At 32.0% G+C, this 22,729-nt stretch overlaps 1 protein-coding gene across 1 annotated transcript; it reads left to right on the top strand.

The window, feature by feature from the left end:
* The first annotated feature begins 11,140 nt into the window (after positions 1–11,140).
* Positions 11,141–13,293, top strand: LOC126709153 (expansin-like B1). The gene is made up of 4 exons (XM_050409265.1): positions 11,141–11,398; positions 11,548–11,654; positions 11,918–12,229; positions 12,780–13,293. Exons 1-4 carry the CDS (start codon positions 11,260–11,262, stop codon positions 12,975–12,977), a joined length of 756 nt encoding a protein of 251 aa, XP_050265222.1. The 5' UTR covers positions 11,141–11,259; the 3' UTR covers positions 12,978–13,293.
* The last annotated feature ends 9,436 nt before the right edge of the window (positions 13,294–22,729 follow it).

Genomic DNA, 22,729 nt, shown 5'->3' with positions numbered 1-22,729 from the left:
TAGCTGAATGATCAGATACGAATTAGGATGCATCCTCATCTCTAAAAAATCGAAAAGGGTAGAACTTATCTTAATTCAGGAATCCTTGGGCCGGGCCTTGAGTTTGTGCCAATCGGCACTTGGGAAGTGTCGATCAGCACTCCAAGAGTGCCGAATGGCCCTCTTGGGTGTTGGATCCGCGTTTGAATTTTGGTCCATTTTCAACTCCTTTTTTGAGGATTTTTTAGCCAGAAATTGCACTTAGACGCATTTTTAATCCGTATTCTAAAAATTAAACCCCTTTTCTAGATATTCAAGTCTCTAAAGTGATGATTATTTTGTAGATAAATATTCCAAAAAGTCTTAATTATCCACAATTTCATTATTATCTGATTATCCACTTTATTCCAATGCAAGCACGTCTATTTTTGACACTAACTAACAACCAATCACAAAATTATTTAATTAATTTTAATTATCTAACCAATCAAAATTAACTTAAATTAATCACGCGTGGTTGATTCCACCCAAACAAAATGCATGCAGACCGTGCTAACTTGATTATGTAATATCTTTCAATCTGATAGTCCAATTTGGAAATCGGTCATACCATCGCGATCATTAGAATCTTAAGATCATTTTTATGTTATGCAGTGAATGAATTAATGCATGCAAAGCAACTATGATTTTTTCGGGTATATGAATGGTCACTCTATCCATCTTCCTTGATTAAGTTATAAGTGCAAAATCGAGTGTCTACGATATCCTATCAAGTAAGATGTGATTTACCTCCATAATCCTACCATTTTTTATCCAGCAAAAAAATAAATTGGTATATATATGAAATTATTAAAATGATGGATGGATTTATTTTATTTTATGGTGCGGAAGGATTGTCAGCAATGGAGGGCCATGCATAGGGCCTACGTGGCAGTGTGGGACATGGCTAACCCGCCAAGTGGTTCAATCAAATTGACTGAGGTTTTAGTAACCAGACCGTAGATACTGGGCATCGGACCACCGGCTCTATATTAGTTACTACTAGTCTAAAGATTGTATTTTATGCTTTGTCAGCACAAGTACTCTATGTATTGCTGTGGATTAGTAATTTAAAAAAAATATATTGTTTGTTTTGATGGAAAACAGTATGTAAAGGTAATTTTTTGTATTTTCTTATATTTAGTAATATCAGGAAAAAAACACTAATTCAAAGGAAAATTATCTTTTAACTTTTCTTATTTAACTTAGCATAAAATAGAGTTGTTTTCTGCTAAAACTTTCTGGAAAACAACACTATCTCACACCAAGCTTAATAAGGAAAGTCAAGAAATAGTTTTTCAACTCATTTTAAGATCACTACCAAATATTAGAAAATGATATAGTTTTCTAAAAAATACATTTTAGAAAATGATTTATAATCTAGAAAATATTAATGTCAAAACAAATTAATGGAGTGAAAATTTCACTTTGGCCATTCCTTTTAATTTACAAATCAAGAGTGGATCGCAAATTAATAATTATGACCTCAGGGTGGGAGTTTAGTGGTCAAGCATCTCGTCCATCTCACCTTAGTGCTTAAGTTTGAGTTGTGAGGAATGCCTTAGTACCAGGGTTGGTGAAGCCATCTAACATAGGAGTTTAACTCACCTTCTTTTTTTTTTTTGACCACGAGTTTAACTCACCTTAGTGCTTAAGTTTGAGTTGTGAGGAATGCCTTAGTACCAGGGTTGGTGAAGCCATCTAACATAGGAGTTTAACTCGTCATGGTTAAAAGTAACTAGTCCCAAAATTTCACATTTTCTTTTTTATTTAGCCAAAAAAACTGCAAAACAAAACAAATTAATAATCATGAAACCTGTTAGAGAAGAGTGTGACTGCATTCATACGTCGTAGTGACTCATTAATATTAAAATGTGACTTCTATAATTTCTCTTATGTATGTACCATTTGGTCAATCAACACTCTTTAAATGCTTTCTAGCCAGGGACAGAGGCATAGTTAGACGAAGGGCGGCAATGACTTCCCCTAAATGTTTTTTTAAAAAAATACTAGTATTATATAGGTACTAATTTTAGCAAGTTTGTTCTATAAAATTACACTTTGCTCCCTTAATAATATCATTAATTTTTTTTACGAGTAATGCTATAACCACAATTTTCTATAACATTTTTACAAACTATTGAGGTAGTAAATTCTTATTAGTTCGCATCTAGGCCCACCACTTATATCACTTTTTAACTTACCAATAACTACTCACTACATTAGTAATTTAAAAAAAAAAAAATGTTTGTAGTTCTAGCATTTTCCTCCTTTTAAATGTCATAAAAAAAACTTGATCTAAAATCTAGAAAAAAATATACAAGCCCAAAAAGATTTAACCCAACAACAAAATTATCAATAGTAAAGATAAAAACAATTAAGCTTAATCAATTAATTTTACCAAAAACAAACAGCCCGATCCTGTAAAAAAAATTTAAATGAAATAATTTTGTCCTTACCTAGAAGCAAGGCACACATCAAAAACACACAAAAATAAATAAATTAAACCCCTTAGCAGTTAAGCAGCAAAGTCAAACGCTAAATCTCTACATGTAGGCAGTAGCAAAATCGTCGTCCCAAATTCCAAGTCCTGGCTCCGTCCTTGTTTCCGGCTAGGGTAGATTTTCCTAATCAAAAATCATTCAACAATTCCCTTTCAAGTCTGAACATTCCAACATCAATGTTGACATGATACTTCCAAAACCTTCAAGGTCAACAATTCTAATTAGCCTAAAACTATACGAATCTATATCACATTCGACACCACATAGACAAGTTTTAACCCTGTCAACATTAAATTCCCATGACAATGTTTGCATAATGTCTACCAAATTTCCCATAAACCATTTTGGCTAGCTTCCCCGATAGATAGGCTACAAATCACTCAGACAACAAAGAACTTCAGATATATATTCCAATAACCAAAGTAGCAAAGTTCTCAGATATTGCAACCTGTATGGGATTCTGCTATAGCGGGTCATGCATGTAGTGTGTACATAAGTGATATGTATGAATCTACCTTTATTAAATGTAAGTGGCCCAATACCTCTCCAAGCATAAGAAATTAAAGGATATGGTTCGCAGAATGAAGATATATAGTCAATTTCTGTATTGTTGAAATTCAAGTGAAAATAGTAGATTTTATGAAGATCAAGGAGCTTTTATTTCCTTGTTGGAGTTTCTAGAATAACCATTAATTGCCATTACATTAGTTGCAAAAGAATTGTATTTGCTGCTTATATCCATGGGTACCATTAACTAAAGTCCACTATTAACTAATATTACTGATTAAAACCACACTTACAATTCTCACTAATTCTCGCAAACAAATCCTCCAAAAAAAATTCTCACAAACAAATATTAATACAAAACATAAATGATGAGGATAATTTTTGATTGATCGACACGGGGTGCCAAACCTTCCTCGTTTGATCATCAACCTTACACCCAAATTGATCCTACAGGGATGACCGACTCCATGGGCTGTCGGTCATCCCATGGAGTCAGTTATCCTTAACCATTTGAACTACGAGGCTCTTGACTATTACTCCTCTTAAGAACCAATCAAAATCAATCAATTTTAATTCCACACATTTATGCTCACTTTAAAATCATTTTAACCATTGAAAATCATATTTTTATGTGACTTGGTCAAAACTTGTGATTTTATGACAACTTTGTCATTGAATTCCATAATGACCCATTATGATAAGAATTTTTAGTCTAGATTAAATTTACGCACATGTAAATGAAGATTTTTAGCATTGGATGCATAAAATGACCATTTTGGCCCTTTCAATTTTTCCTAATATTGCAAAAGAAGGTATCCGTATCTAAAGATATGTAACCTAACAAGGTCCAATATTTATATCTCTTTCAATACTTAGGGGTGCTAACCCAAACCCATTTAAAATTTTGAAGTATAGGGTTCTTTTTTTCCTAAATGAAAAAATGGGTTTCCAGTGTAGGCTTATCAACCCCACGTCACGTGATGGTAATAGGTAATACCACGTGTACCACATGAGCCTTGTTAGAGTTATCACTTGAACCGCTCTTCTCTGAGTGCTGGGGCAAGAACTCCTACCATCAAGCCACACCCCGTGTGGTAAATCTAGGGTTCATTTAAATCTTAAAAAAAAAAATATACAAATAATGAGCTTCTTTGCGTCCTTGCTTTTTCCAACAACCACATACCCCCACTTGTGAAAATAATTAAGTTACATGCTTCACAACAAAATGAATTAGAAAATGAACGAGTTTCTTTTTTACTTATCTTTTAGTTAATCTTTTTTTTTTTTTTTTTTTTTTTGAGAAAATCTTTTAGTTAATCTCAGCACACAATTGTCCAAATTTGATTATTGACAATGGTTACAATTCCACTCGATATATTTTTATTAGATGTAAATTTTGACAAATCTACCTGATAGGCCAAAAACGTATTGACTCCTTGTGATAAATTAATTGATTAATTAGTCAAGTTTATTAATTAATCAAATTAATATGCAAAGCGTGTGGTAGCACAAACAAATCACCAATTAACTAAAGTATGCAGTGGAAAATAAATTGACATGATGATTTGTTTACGAATGGGGAAAACCTATATGGAAAAAACCCCATCGGGTGATTTTAAGGTTATCACTCCCGAGAATCCACTATTATCAAAACAAGTGGTTACAAGTAAAGGAATCTCAGTACCTTATACCAACCTACAGTTGAACCATTATCCCAATACCCAATTGGACTTGTTCTATTGTGACAATCTCTCATTTCAATGCACGGCTCCCAGTACATGACTAACTAATTGCGCAGATTCTAGTACGCAACTTGAGAAGGATGTTGGCTACAAAGTTCTTCAGTTCATCACACGATGAAGATCATGAAGTTGCTTGGTCACAAAACCCTACGATGTACAAACACAGCAGCTTCTTTAAGAGAGAGAAGAATTATGGCAGACTAGGTTTCCGATTACACTTTTCTTCACACTTGTGGAATTGCACTATTGTGCAACTTGTGTAATCTTTTACGGTCCTCAAAATAATCCTTATATATGCTTAGGGTTGTGAGAAAAGAAAACCCAAACATATACCCACAGATTGGATTGAAATCAGCTCTGAAAAACTGAATTTCATAAACCTTGATAGATAGCCATCTATCAAGATAGCTGTCGAGTCACGGGCTTCAACATCTTTTAAACCTTGATAGATGTTAGCTGTCGAGTTTTAAAATCTTGCACTTTCTCACTTGATTCTTGGACAGACTTGCATGGTTTTAACACTTGAACTTGAAACCTTGTTTTTTGAAGCATTAAACACATCCTAGATCTACCCAATTACAAGTAAAGTGCGTTTTGTCAAAGGATTAGTCAATTACATAAAATAGTGACATATGTTCTTAACATTGAATCACATATGTCCTAACACTACCATTGGATTACATTTTCTTCTTATACTCTTTATATTTGCAAAATTTGCAAATAATCAAATATTAATAGCTATATCATTAATTAAATGTTTAAATTTCAAGTTTTTATAGTCTAAAATTATGCATAAAAATAAATTTATGGATCAAATAGTATATAACATCTAATTGGCACAAAAATTGACATACCTATTAAGAACATAAAGAACATGCACTCCAAAGGTTAGATTTTCAAAATATACGTAACTATATTGATTTCTTTAGTGCGAATTATAATCAACGACTACAACCAAGTTCGTAACCAAACTTTGTCATTCTTATAAAATATTTTTATATATAACAAAATGCATAATATGCAAAAAGGTTAAATTTTTTGTTTTTTAATTTTTTTTATCATCTTAGTTTTAATTTGACTCCCTTAAAAATAAAATCATGGCTCCGTTTTGGCCATAATGTCTATATCGAAAAGCAGAGAGAACTTCGGCGTACTTATGTATTCACAGGAAATGCATAAAGCCCTCCTGAAACAAAAGTTCTAGAGAATTTCTTGTTTGGAGCTGGTGCCACAAGGCCCACAACCCTCGCTCTTGAACCCAAAATGTTGGTTAAAACGAAGGTCTAACCAAAATCTTCTTGTAAAACCATCTTGCATATCTAGAACCTTATGTGTAAAGTCTCTCACTTTAATGATTTCATTAGTCCTACTCAAACAGTTTTCATGAGTAACTGAACGTGCAATGCTTGGTCAGGAACTTGTGAAGAATTGTCATAGAGAAGGGTCTTCTACAAGGTCTACTACTACGTATGATTCCATTTATTTTCTATACTTTAGAGAAGATTGGTATGTGATAGACCAAGAATGTATCGACCCCTTGTGATAAATTAATTGATTAATTAGCCAAGTTTATTAATTAACCAAATTAATATGAAAAATGCGTGGCAGCACAAACAAACCACCAATTAAACTAAGTATGCAGCGGAAATTAAATTGACACGATAATTTGTTTATGAATAGGGAAAACCTACACGGCAAAAACCCTACCAGGTGATTTAAGGTCATCACTTCCGATAATCTACTATTATCACAACAAGCGGTTACAAGTAAAGGAATCTCAATACCTTATACCAACCTACAGTTGAACCTTTACCCCAATACCCAATTGGACTTGTTCTGTAGTGACAATCTCTCCTTTTAATGCATGGCTCCCAGTACGTGACTAACTAATTGCGCGGATCCCAATAAGTGACTTAATCACCAACTTGAGAAAGAATGTTGGCTGCAAAGTTCTTCAGTTCATCACACGATGAAAATCAAGAAACTCCTTGGTCACAAAACCCTACAGTGTATAAACACAGCAGCTTCTTCAAGAGAAAGATGAACTAGGGCAAATTCTGTCTTCGGTCACAATTTGCATAAAACAAAATTTTGCTTCACACTTGTGCAACTTATGTAACCTTTGACAACTCTCAAAATAATCTTTATATATGTTTAGGGTTGTGAGAAAAGAAGACCTAAACACATTCTCATGGATTGGATTGAAATCAGCTCTGAAAAACTGAATTTCATAAACCTCGATAGATAGCCATCTATCGAGCTAGCTGTCGAGCCACAGGCTTCAGCAGCTTTTTAAATCTCGATAGATACTAGCTGTTGAGTTTTAAAATCCAGCACTTCTTCACTTGATTCTTGGACAGACTTGCATGGCTTTAACACTTGAACTTGAAACCTTGTTTCTTGAAGCATTAAACACATTCTAGATCTATCCAATTACAAGTAAAGTGTGTTTTGTCAAAGGATTAGCCAATTACATAAAATATTGACATATGTTCTTAACATGATTCACATATGTCCTAACAGTATGCCTTTACAAATTCAAAAATAGGGTCAAGCTTTGTATTAGTTCTCAAAAAAAAGTAGCTATTAATGGCAGTTTGGAAGCCTATTTTGATGGCATGGCAGGAAAGGTCTACTCCAGGGTGATCCACTATCAGTCTATCACAGTAACTGCTTATCAATGGTACAAAGGTGTTTTCTAAGCTTTATCTAGCATCTGATTAAACTTCAAACATAACTTAGTTTTTCATCGAAAATGTCAATGGCTTAAACTTGTCTAATTGTGTTTTTCTATTCATAGTGCTTCAACTTATACCATTCAGTTAGTTTTGAATGAGTTTTAGACACCGTTTTGCTTCAAGGGCAAATGAAAGCAAAATTGAATTTTTCTTTCAATTCTTTGTTGAGGTCTTGAATACTAAAATATAGAGTCCTCCTCATTTTGAATTTCAAGGAGGGCATGCTCCAATCCAGACTGTGTATGCCATTGGGAAGCTTTCAGCATTAAGAAGCTTCAGGATTATCAACCTTTGATAAGATTTCTGCCAAAATATCTTCTAAGAGTACAGTGGATTGATCTATCCTATGTTCGTAGGCTTCTAGTGTTCAAGCTATAAATAGCAAAAAGGTTCAAGAAAATTGAGCATAAATTTAATCATAGTTATTAAACCTGGCCGAACATTGACCTAGTCTATGAATCGAGTCACTAGGTCACCAGTTCAACCAGCAGGTCACTGATCAAACCATATATATATATATATATATATGTTTGAAAAATCATAATATAAATATGCAAATTTAAAAAATAGGCATATGCTTAAATTAAATTTGCAATTATAATTCAAAATCAAGTTTTTACAATATCATAGTAGTCTTTTGATAAGATGTGAGTCTTGAAGGTAGTAGATAGACAAAGAAGTTCCTTTTTTTTTTTCTTTTTTTTTTCTTTTTTAAAGTTTTCTCATCTTTAAATTACTATATTATAACACATTAAAAAACAAAAAAGTCAATAAAGTGAACCTATAGATGTAATTTTACAAATTTTAGAAACCCAACCGGGTTATATAAACCTATCCGGGTTACTCGGGTCACCATAAACCCGCCGGGTTTGACTAGGTCATATGCATAAACAGTCTATTTAAACACCCGGACCAGTCTAGGTGCCAAGTCACCAAATTGCCAGTCCAACCAGCTGGATCAGTCCGAGTTTAATAACTATGGATTTAATGTATATATCTATAAGGGTCCATGAATACAGCTATAGTAGCTAAAGCAGCTTTGGCATGCTCTACATGTTCCTAAAAAGAAATGAGGTTAGGACTGAAGAAATGAAAAGTGGAATGTGGCTTTCTATTATAAGATATATGTGGAACATTTTTACTTAGCCTGACTTGAGACAGATGGCTTTGCTGAGTTTTGTTTGTTAAAGGAATAGAAACTTATTTTTTGATAAATAATATAACTTCATAGAATAAAGAAATCAATAGAGGGAACCAAAGCACACAGGCAGTGTACTAAAGGAGTAGAAGCTTATTGACCATTTCAATACCAACATAGTGCTCATGGAGTAGAAGAAAAATCTCTTAGCGTAAGATAACTTGCTACCCTTTCATGAAAGGATCTTTTGAGGCAAGGAGAGAATTTTCCAAGGGTGGTCTTTGATACAGTAAAATTGAGCCACATTCACATAGTACCCCAAATTAAAGTTATTGTCCAAGTTGTTTTCGAAATCCTAGCAACGGAGTTATGACTTATAATGAGTGCGAATACCCCAAATCCACTAACCCAAACTTTGACACGAGGAAACATATACCTTTGAGTTATATAGTTATATACTTATAGGTATAACAGAACCTCTTAGTGCGTTACAACTAAACCTAATGATGGCTTTGGTGGCCGTGGGTTTATCCAGTTGTTTAAAGCCAATAGTTTTTGCATTTTAGTTTGACAAATAAAATATTCTCAAAAAAAAAGTTTGACAGATAAATACAAATATAACATCATAAATTATTGTCAGAATTAATTTCTTGTGATTGCATACATTTATTTGTAAAAGCTATGTAATAAAATTTGTAATATTCTTAACAATTATTCATGTGTAAACTATGAATGGAAATGTCTATTTTAAGGGTACTCAATTGTAATTACCTCATGTCTTTTTAGATTTGACTTAAATGATATCAAAAGTGCATCCCAACTGATTTTCTTGATTTCTTTTTTTTTTTTTTTTTTTTTTTTTTTTAAGAAGAATTCAAAATATCTATGTAATGATATGTATGATTAGATTCAACCATTTGAAACAACATACAAAAATGAAAGAATAAATATTTATATGGTTGTGAGTTGTGACTAGGGTGCACAAATACTCCCTTTTTTTGCTAAACTATCCGTATTCAATATGATTGTACATGCGACCTCTACATGTGTGTTCCAATCCTTTTCTTTTCTTTTTCTTTTTTCAAAAAAAAAGTGTTGATACGTCCAAGATACACCAGTGATATGACTAAAATATAATTGTAATTCAACCCCTTGATACTAAGAGATAGCCTAAACTTGCAAGGGTTTTAATATATATTTTTTATATATTAATTTTAATATTGAATACTTATCTAGTTAGTTTTTATTTACTCTTTTGGGATTGATTTATATTCTAAACGTTATTTAATGTCATGGATTCACTTTGTTATCTATAATTACTCTTAATTGTTATACACTTAACAATATATATATATATATATATATGAAAAATAAATACCTAATAAAACATATTTAATAAGTAATTAATATATACACTTCCACTACATCGTATTCTATTTTTTCAAAAATTGTCATATCATCATATCTTGTACCTACCCGTGGTCCCATACCCGTACTTGTGCATCTTAGGCTGTGAATCAGACAATTTGCTTTCATCACCACTTCAGTCCTCTCAAGCAGGGATTGAGTTTTCTCTCAATTTGATGATGTGTACGTTTGGCATGGCTTAATTTTACCAGTTTATTTTACTATTCAGTTTATTTCTATTACTATTCATGGATCTCACTGTACTATCTTAATTAATTTTTACTTTTATTTACAATACTTTTAATAAAAAGTTTTCAGTTTTAACAATATAAGCAGATCCCAAACAGAGCCGATGTTTCAACTTTTAACTCTTTCACGCTGAATTATATATATCCTTAAAAAATTAATAAAGGACAAAAATGTTGCCAAACGGCCAAACCTATTGTCAAATAATGGGGTAGGAGTAGATTCCTCCACATGCCCGAAACTTCTCGTTAGCTTCTTCCACATCCTGCAAAAAACGTGCAGAGCAATCTCCTGTTTGATCTCACTGTGCTTGCACTTAATTGGATTTGCTTAAGTAGTTTTGGTCAGAATCATTTAATCTGGATGAACTTTTTTTTTTTTCACCCCGATACATGTAACAAATGAAAGAGAGAAATTTGAATCCAAGTTTTCTTCATTGGAGAAAATGGAAAATGTTACTAAACAATAAGACTTAGCAAATATGGATGACTAATTAGAATCAAAAGAAAGTGATTTAGTTCCAAAAGCAATAATTAAGGTTTTAGATACAAAATTAAGAAAACCGCAGGTGCAGGCAGCCTTGCCAAAAAGTAAAACAAGGAAAAAGTTGATCAGATTTCTTCTAAATCATTTTCTTAGAATAATAGATACTAGCAGTCATTATAGAATGGTCTTAAGGGGTCAATAAGAGGGTGTACCGTGTACATGTAAAATTATTAATCTAAATATTGAGCCCCACTTCACATTCCCTATTCCTAAGTGGAAGAAAGTAGCCATACCTGCTTCTTATCTCAACAAATTCCCTCAAGACCCCAACTATAAATATGGGATTGTCATTTCTTGGCTTCCCATCTCATAGCCTACCTCATTCTCATTTAAATCCCTCTGCTTCTTATTACTGAAGTCCCATTTTCATATATAGTATCTTCCTAGTGTTAGGAAACTTGGTCCCTTAAGACATGGGATTTGCACTTAAAAACCAAGTCTTTCTTCTTTCTGTCATGGCACTCTTGCTTGCAGTACTGTGTTACTCTGAAGACACTTTTACCCGCTCAAGAGCAACCTATTATGGTAGCCCTGATTGCTATGGGACTCCAAGTACGTGCATTAATTTGTTACGTTTAAGATATTATGCAAATATGTGTGTTGGACTTCTTTTCTTTTTCTATTAACAATCGCTAACCAAGCAGTACGTAGAATTTTGGCTTATCATGTTATAGTTGAACTCATAATATAGATGGTGACAGGTGGAGCTTGTGGCTTTCGCGAGTTTGGAAGGACTGTCAATGATGGCAGCGTGGCTGGAGTGTCTAGGCTGTTTAGGAATGGAACTGGTTGTGGTGCATGCTATCAGGTAAAATTGAAGCCGCTTAACTGACTTACAAAATGCAGTCAGAATAATACTTTATAAATACAATAGAATTTCAACTTATGAAGATATAATTACTTTTTGTTCATTATTTAATGATACCGTAGATAAGTGAACCATATAACACTACTCATATGAATATTATATGAAGTTCAAGGGCAATAATTGCGTTAGGCACTAAAAAAAAGTGACTCCTTTGCTGTAGTATCCATAATCATACACGTAATTGTTTGTGAATGAATCATCAGGTTAGGTGCACAACACCACAATATTGCGCTGATGAAGGGGCGAACATAGTGGTGACTGACTATGGTGAAGGAGACAAAACTGATTTCATCCTCAGCCCAAGAGCCTATGCAAAGTTGGCACGTCCCAACGTAGTTTCGCAGTTGTTTTCTTACGGTGTGGTTGATATAGAATACCGAAGGATCTCATGCAAATACTCTGGTTACAACCTCATGTTTAAGGTCGATGAGAATAGCAATTATCCTAGCTACCTAGCTATAGTATTAATGTACGTTGCTGGAAAAAACGACATCACTGCCGTTGAACTGTGGCAGGTATGTGCACTTCAAAAAGAGTGATATTGAAAATATTACAAGTTTAATTTGTTTATTCGTTTAGTTAACTTCTTTCTACAGTTTATTTGATTTTTCGTTGAAAATTGATAGAAGTACAGTTTTATCTAAAATAATAAAGTGAACCTTTTAAAAAACTATACACGTGTAAGTGAACTAAAATCTAATCCAACTCACCCTTAAACTAATATCTTTATGAATCACGCAAGACAAAAAACTACTAAACTAATCCTTTAAGATTTTAATAAATTATTTATACTAATCCCTTTTAAGTGATATTACTATAGTATTATTTGGTTAGTAGCATTCAAATTAAAGGTAATAATTGGAACCATGAAATAATAGCTAGAATGGTGTACATATATAAAATTATTAATATTTGTTGTGCACACAATACACCGGGCTTGAAATAACTAAAATTGTGACTTTAAGTCACAATTTCAGTTATTTTGGGTAATGAGTATACTCACACACGTTGTATAATAAACACTACTCTTATTAAAATAATGTATCTTGTTGCTTTATGATGCAGGAGGATTTTCAACAATGGATGGCCATGCGTAGGGCCTACGGGGCGGTGTGGGACTTGGCTAACCCGCCAAGTGGTCCAATCAAATTGAGGTTCCAAGTGAGTGGCAGCTCGGGTATAAAGTGGGTTAAGTCAAAAAATGATCTGCCTGGTGATTGGAAGGCTGGGGCCGCTTATGACTCATACATTCAGCTCACTTGAAGCTCTCTTTTTTAGATTCCAATAATATTTGAAGTGTGATTGTTATTAGAACAGTTTGATAATGGTTTCTTTTTAGTAACTAGGGTACGGTATTGTATGCTTTCTCAGCACAAGTAGTGCTAGCTCTTAATTCGTGTTGCTCAATAAATAATAGGGTTGTTGTTCATTAGCTTCCAATATTAGTATATGATTGGAACAGTTTGTTAATCATTTAGTTGCTAGTCTAGGGATTGTATTTAATGCTTTGTCAGCACAAGTGCTCTATGTATTGCTATGGACCAGTAATAAAAATATAAATAAAGTTTCACTTTGGAAATACTTGGCTATTCCTTATATGTACAAATCAGGAGTGGAACTACAAATTAATAAATTATGCAACTTGATGGAGAAGTGTGTGATTTCATTCATACGTCGTAGTGACACATTAGTACAAAAATGTGACTCCTACGATTTCTCTAATATATATATATATATACACCATTTGTTGCTGCCATCAAGAATGACTTTTCGTTTCAACTTTCAATGAACATGCTTTGGTCAATTATTTGGCCAATCAACACTCTTTAAATGCTTTGCAGCCAGGGTAGATTTTCCTTATCCGAAATCATTCCTATACAATTCCCTTTCAAGTCCAAACATTCCAATTACATCAATGCTTTGCACGAATGCATGATACTTCCAAAACCATCAAGGTCAACAGTTCTAATCTTCTAATTAGCCTAACACTACATCACTATTCGACACCTCATAGACGAGTTCTAAACCTGTTAATAAGGGGTGGTGTGTACATAAGTATATCTGTATGAAATGTAAGTGGCCTGATAGGCTGATGCCTCTCCAAGACTCCAAGCAGAAGGAAATAAAGGACATAGTTCGTAGAATGAAGGTAGTCAATTTCTGTATTGTTGAAATTAAATTGAAAATGGTATATTTCATGAAGACCAAGGAGTTTTTCGTTCCTTGTTTGAGTTTCTAGAATAACTATTAATTATTGCCATTAGAAAGAATTTGGGTTTGCTAGCGGTGACACGTAAAATGATAAAATATCTAGAACCATAACACACAAAACTTAACGTGGTTGGCAAGCTCTATACTTATATCTATGATATGTACCGTACTACCGTTAACCATGATCCACTATATATAATAAATATTACAACCACTCTCACAAACAAAAATCAACACAAAACCTTATACAGCCAAAGTTGCCCTCTCATTATCACACTAGAGGCTTAGTCTCTCTCTAATGTAGTGGAATATCTACGATAAATAGAACAAGACTATTTCAATAAACAAGAAACAAAACATGTTTGCTTTATTTGAAAGATAACTTCGAATTCACGAGGATTTTTGAATTCACAAGGAAAAAATGGGTCAGAAATCCCCCATAAAATAATAGAGAAAAACTCCGATTTTTATTAAACTAAATCTGCAATTGAAAAAACATTTATAGACTTAAAATCCTATTAAAAGGGTTCGTAAAACTTGACATACAAAAAATATATATTCTAAAATAAATCATAATTAATATCTAACCATAATTTGACCTAAAATGCATTAAGAGCACCTAAAATAAAGCAAATAAAAATCCTAAACCTAAAATTCCAAAAATTAAAAATCAAAATTAAATCGCATATTTTGTCTTACATTAGACCCCTCCACTTGAAGAAGAAAAAAAACAGTGTCCTTGAGTTAATGGTTGAGATCTGAAATCTTTCATGCCAAGCGAATAAATACCCTGAGTACTTCATCTTTTTAGTCTTCTTGCAAAACCTGAAAGTCATCAATTAAGCAACTTGGACTTCTTGTTCCTTGGACTTCATATAATTGACAGGATTCACTATATAAGAGTCGACAATTGCGTCAAACTTTTCAAACCCAATGAAATCAATAAACTTTGGTCCGCTACCTCCCACCAAAATAATAGAAGCTCAAGGCATGCAGTCAACTATATTGACTACATTGAGATCTTTAAAAATTTTATCTTCAATTTCTTCCTTAACGGTCTCTACCATCCCGACTTCAAGAAATTTCTTTATATTAGGATATTCATTAATCTCCTCCACAATCTCAATTTTATTATCTTTTTCTATAATGAGATCTTCACAAGCTTCCTCTTAAACTTCTATATTTTATTTAGAAATTGGTTGCATCTTGTCAACCCTCAAACCCTTTTCTTTTCTTGTCACATGAACTTGGATGTGATAAATTTTGTTTTTTGTTTGACCTTTCATGTTTTGAACATATTCCTCTTCATATGAATATACAAATCTATAACTCACACTTGTATAATCTAGTATATCATAATAGTATTGCAAAAACCATAAATCAGCTAACATTTTTTCATTCTTTGCTAAGAGTGAATTAGATGCTTATCTCAATGCTTTCTATCAATTTGAATGTCTTTCCACCATTCATCTACTTCACCATCTAATTAATTAAATGCAAGTCATACTGTTTCTTCAATACAAATCTTCTAAAAAATTAAAATACCCTTTCAAATAAAAAAGACAAGCAATAAATTCCAACTTAGGAGTGTGTCTTTGAGTATATTAATTGGTGTTGTCATGGGAAGATTTCCTGGTAAGGGGGATAGTGACTACTAGCTATAGTTTGCATAATACTTGCTGGACATCTTACTAAAGTTGAAGGTGTTCCTTCCTAAGAACTTACGCTTTAACCTTTCAGTTACCAGAACTGCTACCATCACATTTAGTAGCCATCAGACCAAGATAAGTCATAGCTCTAATACCAACTAATGTAGTGAAATGCCTACGAGAAATAGAACACATCTATTTCAGAATGCAAGAAACAAAACATGTTTGTTTCTAAAAGATAACCTTGAATCCACAAAGAAAAAGGAGTCTGGAATCCATCAAAAAATTACTTTTATTAAACTGAATCTAAAAGTGAAAAAACGTTTATAAACTTGGAGACCTATTAAAAGGTTCCATGAAACTTAAAAAATAAAATAATATATTATAAAATAAATCCTAATTAATACTTAATCATTATGGGAACCTAATTTGACCTAAAAAGTATTAAAACAACTAAAATCAAGTAAATAAAATCCTAAACCTAAAATTCCAAAAATTACAATTCAAATTCAAATTTAATAAATAACAAAAACTAAATTGCAAATTCTGTCCTACATCACTCCCTCACTAGACAAAGTTTTATCTTCCAACTCTTAAACAAAACAAAATTACTCCGTGTTGTACATGCCATTATATATTGCTTCAAAGCTTATCCTTTGGTGATTATGGAACACATTTCTTTTTTTTTTTTTCTTTTTTTTCTATACATATAGAGAAGGAACACCTTTCTTTTGACAATGAATAAACTCTTCTTATATATATAACCAAAGTCTTTGATTTTTTGTTAACCTCTCTAGAACTTGCCACATCATTATTATTATTTTTAAATAAAACTTACAAAATATAAAACAAACACTACTTTCTACAATACTCTCCTACCATCTCTAGACCCCTTATACTCTCTCTATTTATAAGGAAAAAAAAAAAAAAAAAAAAAAAAAACCAACGCAAGTTTGACTTCTAGCCAAATACAATAACACTCTTTCCCGATCCGTATTCTCTCTTATTTAAGAAAACTACTTCTACGCTTCCAACACCACTCTACTATATAGCCTCTTGCATTGATTTTGGTAATTGAAGATGGAGTATAAAAAAAATCTGCAGATTTTTAGGCTTAATGGGTCTGGTTCTGCACAGCTTTACCAAACTGTGAATTTGGTGAATAGGAAAGTCATGTAGGCTTGTAGTCTGACAAGCTATCAGATGTAAATAAATAAATAATTTGATGCATACCGTAAGTGCCCATGTGCCTTACTTGTACTTGGTTTTGTCCTCATCTCAAAAGAGAATCAATGGTGGCAGGAAAAAAAAAAAAAGAAAAAAAGAAGGATCACACGCATAGAAGAAGATGGGGTCTAGGTGGGGATCCTATACAAAATTGACATTGACCCTATATGTAATCTATAGGCCTTATCCTAAGGAATTATTAGTGGCGGAAAAAAAAAAATATATATATATATATATATATTATGAATATGTGGAATTATAGTGCGAGATAATAGTGAAAAATTATTATATATTTTTAGCAATTTTGTTTTTTAGTCGGTTACCATTATAAGTTTTCTTAAATTATTTGATTATTAAGTAACTAGTATTTGAAAAATTATTTTAGGTGATATCTAAAAATTTTAGAGAATGTATTAGTGAAAAGTTTTTTTGTGTTAAGCTAATTAAGGTAAGTAACTTTATCCTAATTGGTTTTATTTTTCTTATACTAATGTAGCTTAACTACTGAAAATTGTTTATCATTGTAACAATTTATTTCAATTGTATTACTAATTTAAAGTAAAAAATAAAGGATTATCACAAATATATTTAATTACCAAAAATATGATTTTATATATGTATTTGGATGATATATAATTTTTTTGTTTGAACTCTGATTGATATATATGATTTTAGATAATATGACTATGTCTTAACTTTGATACCCAGCCAATGAGGGTTATTCATTGGTATGTAAAGTTTTCTTATCGGGTTTAATGTTAACATATATGAGAGATACTTTGGTCAATAATATGAAGAAAAAAAAAATAGTGACTGTATTAGGTAGAGGCTTTTAGAGATTGTTGATTTTATTTTTGAAATTTTTTACGTTCATGTGTATATATATATATATTAGGTTTAATTGAATTAAAATTATCTTTGAAACTTTTGTTTTGATTGAATAATGAAAATGGCAGAAAAAGAATGTTCCAATATTTGGAGTTTTCTGTATATGTGTTGTTGTAGTTTAAACTTGGTATTTGAATTGTTAAAATGTTGTTAATTCACAGTTTCATTGTTCATCTATTAATCATGAATAATAATATTACTATTTGCAACCATTATGTTATGGCATCAACGATGTGATCATTCCGAATGCTTTCCTTTAAAATTTAGATAAAGTTTATTTTATTATTAAAAAAATTTACAATTAAAAGACTTTTGAAATTAAATTTTTTTTTTAAAATTATTGGATACGTTGGATCCTAAATGACTTATATTAAACTTCATCATTTATGGCATCATTAAAAAGAAAACTCATATAGATAAGTGTAGGGATAAGGACCCAAAATTGTATATTAGGCCTTGGGCTTTGGCCAAGGACATTGATTGGTCCAAGGACGAATAAACAGTAATAAGAGTGTTAAGTTCAGAGTCCCCTAAGTAACATGCAAGTGGAAAGGTGATCCGAGGAGGAATATCTCATCGAATAAGCCAAGTACAGATTGAATGCATACCCTATCACTCAAAGTGACTTTCCAGGAAACTCCACTGTTGGGGGCGTGTGTTACGAACATACTGAAAGAATGGGAGCTAAGAAATATCTAAGACAAAGTTGTTGCCACCGCATTGAATGCACTGCAGCTAACTTTCTGGCCACATTTATGAGGAGAAGACCCTTGAACAGTGCTGCATTGGTTATCCCAACTCATAGAGGGCCAAAAGGATGTCCGATGGGACAAGTACTCAAGTAGTGGCTTAGATGATCAACAAGTGTAGGGTCAAGATCATCAAAAGGGAACTATATAATGTAAAAGACCCTTCATGGAGAAAGAATCGGAAATTTATAAGAGAAAGTACTGTAACAGTTTGAACTAGATCTGTAACCTTTTTCAATCAATATATACTGGAATAGACCTCCTCGGATTGGGCCGAGGACAAATTTACTTAGAGAACTTCAGTCCATCTTTGTTTGATTATCTTTTGAAGTCCATCCTAACTGTTAAGTCATTCATTATAGCCTAGTTCTCCAACAACTCTCTACAAATTTATTGTACTGGGCCTATTGGGCTTGGATCCAATCACACCTTGGGCCAAGGACTTAATCTAGTCCTTACAATTGGTATTAGGATATTATTTGGAACTATCATAATGGACTAACGTATTACACATGGTACAGATCTAACTATAACATCTTATTCTCTAAAATAAAAATTGGGCCTATGGTTATCTTCTCTTTGCAAAAAATGGTTAAATTCTCATTAATTATGATAGTTCACTTTTAGATAAAATAGAAACTCTATTAACAAAGTTTTAAGAAATTTAAAATTCTATTTCAAAAAAATTTCAGAACATTAGATTTTATTTTAATTATTTTAATAATCTATCATAATAATTTTATATTGTAAAAGAATAAAATTTATACATTATATATAATCATTACTCCAGTTACCTTCTAAATGATGGAGGATATAAGAATGCAATTTGTAGATCTACTATCAAAATAACATAGATTAGATTGGTGGTGGATGATAGATTTAATTGTAGTTGAGTATTGTGTGAAGTCATCACCATAAAATAGCTCATTTCAGAATGTTTTATATGGAACTAATGATATGAAAGAAAAATAATTTTTCTAAATCATTATCTTGAACAAAAAAATTACTTATTTTCATTCATTTTATTACTTAATTTCATTCATTTTAAGTTATACATTTTTTTAAGTCAAGTCCTTGATTTTAAGCAAAATAAATACCTTTTATTTTTATTTAACTATCTCGTGCATCACACAAGTTAGCGACTAGTACATATAGAAATTAAACTCAAATAACTAATCAAGTTAAATTAATTCTGAACTATTCATGAGCTGGACTAAACTGTTAGGTTTTGAATTTGTAATGTTGGCAAACCATTACAAAACATGACAAAAACTAAGTCTCATTAGTTTAGAATGGTCTACATTGAAGCCTAAGACAAAAAACTCAAGTTCGGGATAAAAACAATTGAGTTACAAGCTGATTGGTTCGATTGATACTCGATTGATGCTAGTGATTTTCGATTGATCGAAAATCGCATATCAACAAAATCAACAAACATAAAAAGGCCATAACTTATCCGTTTGAAACCAAAATCACGAGCCGTTTTTTCCACTATTTAAAAGACATTATAAGCTAACCCTAGGTGGGGTTTTGAGAGTTTTTTAGAGAGATTAGAGTGCATCTTGTGCCTCTTTTGTAGATCTAGAGTTTTGTATCCAAAAACTCTCTTATGTCTTCTACTGATGTTATTCCTTGAAGAATCTCAAGATCCGATATTGTAGAAGTTGCTGCCTTCTCTAGTCATCAAAGGTGCTGATGATCTAAACCTTCAAGTATGCTCTTGGAGTCACAAACATGAGAGTTTGTGTTGCTAAACCTTTGAGTGGGATCTCAAAGTCACAAACATGGGTGTTCGTGTTTTGCAAAGGCCAAAGAAAGAAGGAGTCCGTGGCCTCGGAGCTTGCACTTGGTCGTGTCAGTAAGTTTCTACTAGTGGGTAGCAATAGGATGTTAGTGGTCTAAGTCGCTATTGTAAAATTTTGATTCTTTTTAGTGGATTTGCTTTTTACCTTGAGGATAGTTAGGTTAAATCCTCCCCAGATTTTTTACCGGCTTAGTTTTTTTGGTTTATCATATCGTTGTATTTTTTATTTTCCGCTGCTTTACATTAATATAATATATTTGTGTTAACTTAGATTTGTTAATTTGACTAAGTAATCACTTGGCTAATTACCTAAATTAATCTGGTTGTGGTTTTAAGGGGTCTAAAAACTAACAAGTGGTATCAGAGTAGGTAGCTCTTTTGTTTTAGATCTTTTGATCTAAGAGCTAATCCTTGACCCCTGTTTTCATGGATAATTTGAAGTGTTTCTCTAATCATGTTTCTGCTCATGATTCTGTTGATTTTATTGATGCCTGTAAAACTCTTCGTAAGAAATTATTGAAATCTATGAAAATTGCTAAGAAATTCGAGGAAGAGTTAAAATTGGCTAATCTTGAAAAAGAGGAATTGGTTGTTAGATTAGATGAATCTAATAAAAAGAACTAATTTTTGAGAAATCAAACTTCCTCTCAAGATGAGAAGATGAAAAGCTTGGAACAAGAGTTAGTTGAATCTAAAGCTAAAATTGAAAATTTGGCTAGTACCAAGCCTGCTGTTGATAACAGAAGTGTTTCTGTTTCTCTTAAGCCTAAAACTGAGAAAGTTTATATCCCTCCTTTTAAAAGGAATGATAAAGAAAAGGTTTATTTTGCTAGGTTAGACAAAGGTAAAAGTTCTGATGTAGACGCTAAAGTTTTTAAACCTAAGTCTAAACCTACTGTTAGAGAGCATAATAAATCTGTTTTTGTGCCTACCTGTTACCTTTGTGATGTTGTTGGTCATATTAGACCAAATTGTTCTTTGTTGAGGCAAAAACCAAAATCTAAGACTAGAGTTGTTGTTAGGAATACTGATGTTCCTAAATTTGTTCCTATTTGTCACTTTTGTGGTGTCTCCGATCACATTTGTCCTAATTGTCATAAATTGAAATTTAAGCATTTTGTGTTTCAGTCTAGGATATGTGATGATATTTCTCCTGCCATAAGTTCATATAAATTGTTTCATATTCTTTTGAAAAATTTATGCTTGTTGGCTTGTGAAAGGAATTTGTTGGATTTCAGTCTCTCTCAGAAGATTAGTATAATCCCTCAAATGTACTCTGCCACTCATGGATTTTCACCTACAAAGCCGAAGACTCGTGCTATATGGATGAGAAAAGATTCTTTAAGGTGAGTGTTGTTGACTTGTCCCTGATTTAATTCTTTCAATTGTTTGTGGACATGTTTTTTTTTTTTTTTTTTTGTTTTTTGTTGTTTTGTTTTTTAGTTTTTTAATAAATAAAAAAAAATCCAAAAACATTGAAAAATTTCAAAAAGATAAAAATATTTTTGTTGTGAAATTTTAAAATACTCGCAAGTGTACAAACCGTACCAAAGTATAGTTGGACAAGAACGAGGTCGAACCCACAGGGACTTGAATGAACGTAGGAAAATTAATTAAACCTTAACCAAACTAATCCTAATCTAGTTTAATAAAAACTGGTTTTTTTTTTTTTTTTTTTGCGTTTAAATAAACTAAACAAATAATAAAATTAAGTAAATAGTTAAACTAAGTAAAAAATATAAAGCAATAAAAAGATGTAAACAATCAAGGGAAAGGAATTAAGGTTTTGGAATCCACCTTGTAAGTCATATCAGCATATATTTATGATCATTAATTTTTCCCAACCACTGCATGATAATCTAAAAATCAATCTTGCTATCATGGAAAATATCATCATAAAAATCCTTATTTTAAAAATCAAAAGCATGCTCTTGTTCGCTTCTTAAGTATAAAATCAAATCATCAATTGTATCCGTAGCCAAACAAATCACAAGATATATCCAATTCTAAAAATCAAATCATAAATTGTATCCATTGATAGACAAATAACAAGAGATATCTAACTTTATGATCAAGAATTAATAAACCAAGCATTCAATTAATTAAGATAAATCCTAAATCATGAGAAAAACATGATTGAACTCATATCTAGAATTCCATCTTAGTCAATTGATACGAAGTAAGAACAATTTAAATCATTAAAGAACAACTATATTGGGAAAAATCAAATCACATAAATATAACTGATAATCCTTAATAAGGTTTCATCCTCAACCCTAATTATAAATTTAGCTACTCATAGTAATTGAAAGAAAACACAAAAATAAAATATTAAACATTAAACTAGAAAAATAAAATAAAATTAACTGTCATAGAAGAAAACCAAAGAAGTAGCCGCACTCTCTATACATTCAGCCCTCAGCCCTAGCACTAGCCTCCGCCTCCGCCTCCCTGAATTTTGCCCTAAAGAGCCTTTAAATAGGTCAA

Source organism: Quercus robur, chromosome 12, assembly GCF_932294415.1.
Source record: "Quercus robur chromosome 12, dhQueRobu3.1, whole genome shotgun sequence".
NCBI classification, from domain to species: Eukaryota; Viridiplantae; Streptophyta; class Magnoliopsida; order Fagales; family Fagaceae; genus Quercus; species Quercus robur.
This window is presented reverse-complemented; position numbering and strand designations above follow the sequence as displayed.